Raw genomic sequence first — 4,348 nt, forward strand, 5'->3', positions numbered from 1 at the left:
CATGGCTCATTAATAATTGGCCATTGGTACCAGCCCAAAAAATCTTTATCAGTGCACCCATACTAAAGGCTGCTAGTATGGGCACCCTATCATCGTTCATCACTCAGTTTATTTGTACTCAGCCAAATGCTAAAGTCTAGTGTAAAGAAACATAACATGGTATTATAATACTGTAATTAATTCCTTTACATATATGTGGTGTATTTTCTTTTTCAGGGTGTATTGCCCTCCCAACTGTATGCAGGCAAATCCACACTACGCTCGTGTAATTGGAACACGAATTTATTCTGATGTAAGTATTGTGATATAGACAAATACATTGATGCATATGGGCTGTGGAACTGTATTTTACAGTATACAGTGAAATATAAAAATTGGTGACAGGATTTAATGTATTTTGGCAGTCCAGAAAACCAAGACAGGTAGTTATTTGATGCCTAAGTAAAGATGTAGATGCCTTTATTCTAGATGCTCAAATTTGAAAATTTCTCAACATGGGCAAGGAATGCAGGTAAAACTCTTAATAATCCTTTTCAGATACAACCATGCCATTTTCTAGAATCCAGTGAAACTAAAAGCAGTATGTTACTTTAAAAATAAATCTATTGCATCCCATTATTTTGGCTATTTCTCCGTGAAAAACAGTCATATTTTTGCTGCAATCTAAAATATATATGTACAAGTAAGACTTTATTATAGGAGTGATATAAAGCTTTTTTATTGAAAGCATTTAATTTTCTGTTTATAAAGAAGACTTGAAAGAATGAAAAATAATTTGTTTTCCTTTCGGCTATTTTTTCCTAATGCAGATACAGTAAATATACATTGTTATTAGAGAACTGGCCGTGAGCACCAGGATGATGACAGTATTCTTTCTTAAGGCTTTTTAAGAAAATATTTGAGTCATTTTTTAAACATGGAGAACAAAAATTATAACTCTCTACATTGCTCCCTTTCTCTCTGCCACCCATATGCATACATGATTTTGGGTAGAATTTCCCCATAAAAGGCAGAGCCCAGGACAGCCCTATATCTCTTCTTTGGCTATTGTTCCAGGTCTTGCCACTGTAGTGTTCTAGTTCACAAAATCTGTATCACTTGGTTCCCCCTCTTTCTTCTCCAGCTACCCACTTTACTTAGCTTTTCTCAACAGTAGGATATCTGGAACTGGCAGGTATCTAACCCTTCTCTGTGCTCAGCTTGCTCACATGATTGTTCACTCTGCGTTCATACACTATCCTGTGCAGATCCAGATCATGCTCTTTTGGGGTTGTGATAGTGTTGATATGGCAGGCACAAGAGGATCTCCCTTCTTTGTGTTGAAAGAGTTTGGATATTTCTATGGTAGTATTCTTCTGGACCTGGTGATAAGACCTATGAATGGGATGATACCATATTCTACTTAGATTTAAGGGCTGAGTCAAATCTATGTTGTACAACATTCATGAATTCTCTAGGAGTTTCTTAGAGATACCCTGGTTATTATTAAATATTTATATTATGATAACGTCTAAAGTCCTTGGTAAGAATTGAGGCCCAATAATGTAGGATGCTACGCAAACATAGAAGAGGCTGTTCCCTGAAAGTCTTACAGGTTAAGGGACAAAGAAATAATGAGTAGAACGTGGGGATACAACATACAAGCAAATGAACCCAGGAAAACTATGATGTAGAGAGCAGATGTTCAGAGGAAGGGAACAGAAAAATGAAAGAAGGGGAAGAGCCTATATGCTTAGGAATAGAAAGACCCTCCAGAAGCATGTATGTGCCTATTTTGGAGCAGCATTTCCAGTAAGGGTACATCCAACCCTACTGTTAGAATGCTCTTGGAGCTAAGGACAGAAGTTTCACATAAATCAGTATAAGTGATCAGAAACTCATTCATATTTGTAACACAACAGAGGTTCAGAGCACATAAACCGCTTTCAAACTGACCAAAACTGGTTTAAGTTAAACCTGTATGGATGTTGTATCAGACTTAACTGATTTATGTTTAATCAGTTTATTGAAGTTCTGTCCCAGATCCCCTTCAGATTCAAGTTAACTTGCAGTTCCTCAGCATCCCAGGATGCTTGGTACCACCCCTGCCCCCCACCCCTCCTTGCAGGGTGGGCAAGCTAGCTTTGGCCCAAGCTCTCTGCTCCAGTGGAGCAGGGAGGCATGGTCCAATGCCCCCCTAGGCCACTGCAGGCATGTGGCTACATTTCAGGAATCAAAAGTGAATGCCTTTTCACTTGCTTATCGGTTCAATTTATGTAGCTTAGACTGACCTGCGAAGATTGAATCAATTCAGCCTTGGGTTTTTTGACTGTCTGTGTTTAGCCAGGGTGGCCTCTGCAAGGAAATGTTTATGGTGACTTCTTCCACTTCAGTGTCATGGAATACATCAGGAGAAATCTGGGAGGTTTAGTGGCACCTACATTAAAGAACTGGGTGGAAACTAGATCAAAGGAAAAGACAACAAAGCAAACAAATGCTTTAAGACTTGGGACCAATCAACTTTGAGAAGGTTCTTCAAAAAGGCTTATCTACCTAAACCAACCTTGTACAGTTATTTGCCTAGAGAAAGCCAAGACATTCCAAAGGGCCTTGTTACATGCTAAATCTGGGTGACTTCTGGAGGTCTTACCCCTTGAATTGTCTGAACATTAACACCTGAAATGGATTTTAAACACTCATTATTTGATTCAAAGAAAGGCCACTCCAGGACAGGATTCTCTCTGATCCGTGCTACCCAGCTCATGTTACTTTAAGGTGTAGGCACTCTAAGCTACACCTTAGTGTAAACCCCATCCCCCTGCCTCCCCACCCCTGCTGGTCTGGATTGGGCCTACTGATCCCCCTTCCTTCCCCAGCACCCCAGATCCATGCTTACTACTCTCTGTCCCACTTAGCTGTGGCTGCCTGCACTGTCTGTCCCAGGGAGCAGGCAGAGAAGGGTTAACCTGCCTGCATGGCTGCTGCCACTGCTGTTGGGACAGACAGCAGCTCAGCAGCAGCAGTGACTGGGAGAGCCCCAGCGGTGGCAGGAACTGGGGGAGACCCAGGTGGGATGGCAGGGGGAGGAGGGAAGGCCAGGGGTGGATTCTTACCTTTCAGTTCTCTAGTCCCCCACTGGCCTGAAGTGTATGTCTTGCAGTATAAGGTGTAACAAAGCCCTAACAGTGTGAGTTTCTACACATGATTAGTCTTTGTAGTTCACTTTTTAGTTGTGTAAAAATATATGGGAACTGTGCATCACTTTAATTTTTAGTGTCTTAAACTGAGCAACCTTTTGACTTTATAATAAACCAGATTTTTTCTAAAATGTCTATTTATTTGTTGCAAAATCATTGGATGTTGTTGTTGTGGCAGGATGCTGCTGCTCTGAGTTGCATTATTTTAGTGCAGCATGGGTGTGTCTACACAACATGCTTTCCTGCAGAGTAGAACAAAGTACTGCATAGCAAGCATCACGATCTACACCAGCATACCCTTACTGCACAGTAATTTGCTCTACATGGCAATTAATTTGCGACCTGTAAATGCAAGTAGCAAATTAGCTGCTGAGTAATTACAGTGCAGTAAGGCATGTCTAGATGGCCAAATGGGAACAGATTTGCTCCTGATCAGCCAGGCAGCAGGGGACAGGAAATTGCCCCCTGCCCCCAGGAGCTGCCTGTTGCTGGGGTGGGCTCTTCTACCATATCCTGGGCTGGGACAATGTCCCCCTGCCCTGGCAACAGGGAGCTCCCAGCCCCTTCTCCACAATCAGGAAGCTCCCTGCTGCCAGGGCAGGCGGACATTGTTCCCTCCAGGGCTTTGGTGATGGAGCCTGCCATGGCAACAGGCAGCTCTCAGGGCAGGAACAATCTTCCAGTCTCCACTCTGCAATCATCTACATTAGATGCTGATTGCATAGTAATTGAAAAATACTGTGCAGTAGTGCATCACAGCATGGACAGTGTTAATAAACTGCACAGTATTATTAGGCTATTGTACAATAGTGTCACCTAAAAGATGTTCGCTGGCACTACTGTGCAGTAATTCCAGCTACTGTGCATTTATTTAGTACTTCATAATACAAGTACTAAATAAGTGCTAATACAGGTACTAAATAAAAGTTCAGTAACAGCTACTTAGTAGTGTCTTGTATAGACATAGTTTCATAGTTTGTAGAGTCGGAAGGGACCCGAGCAGATCATTAAGTCCAACCCCCTGCCATGGCAGGAAACAGTACTGGGGTCAAACGACCCCAGCAAGGTGTACATCTAGCCTCCTCTTAAAGACCCCCAAAGTAGGAGCCAGCACCACTTCTCTTGGAAGTTGGTTCCAGATCCTAGCCGCCCTGACAGTGAAGTAGCGCCTC

The 4,348-nt window shown here is 42.4% G+C and overlaps 1 protein-coding gene across 1 annotated transcript in view; it reads left to right on the forward strand.

The window, feature by feature from the left end:
• Nucleotides 1–4,348, forward strand: part of CRISPLD1 (cysteine rich secretory protein LCCL domain containing 1) — a 78,822-nt gene that overhangs the window by 63,345 nt on the left and 11,129 nt on the right. Inside the window, exon 12 of the mRNA XM_019527820.1 lies at nucleotides 217–292. Within this exon, the coding sequence (XP_019383365.1) occupies nucleotides 217–292 (76 nt within the window). The remainder of the gene's footprint in view (nucleotides 1–216; nucleotides 293–4,348) is intronic.

Source organism: Gavialis gangeticus, unplaced genomic scaffold, assembly GCF_001723915.1.
Source record: "Gavialis gangeticus isolate Ggan-Ray unplaced genomic scaffold, GavGan_comp1, whole genome shotgun sequence".
In the NCBI taxonomy this organism is placed as follows: Eukaryota; Metazoa; Chordata; order Crocodylia; family Gavialidae; genus Gavialis; species Gavialis gangeticus.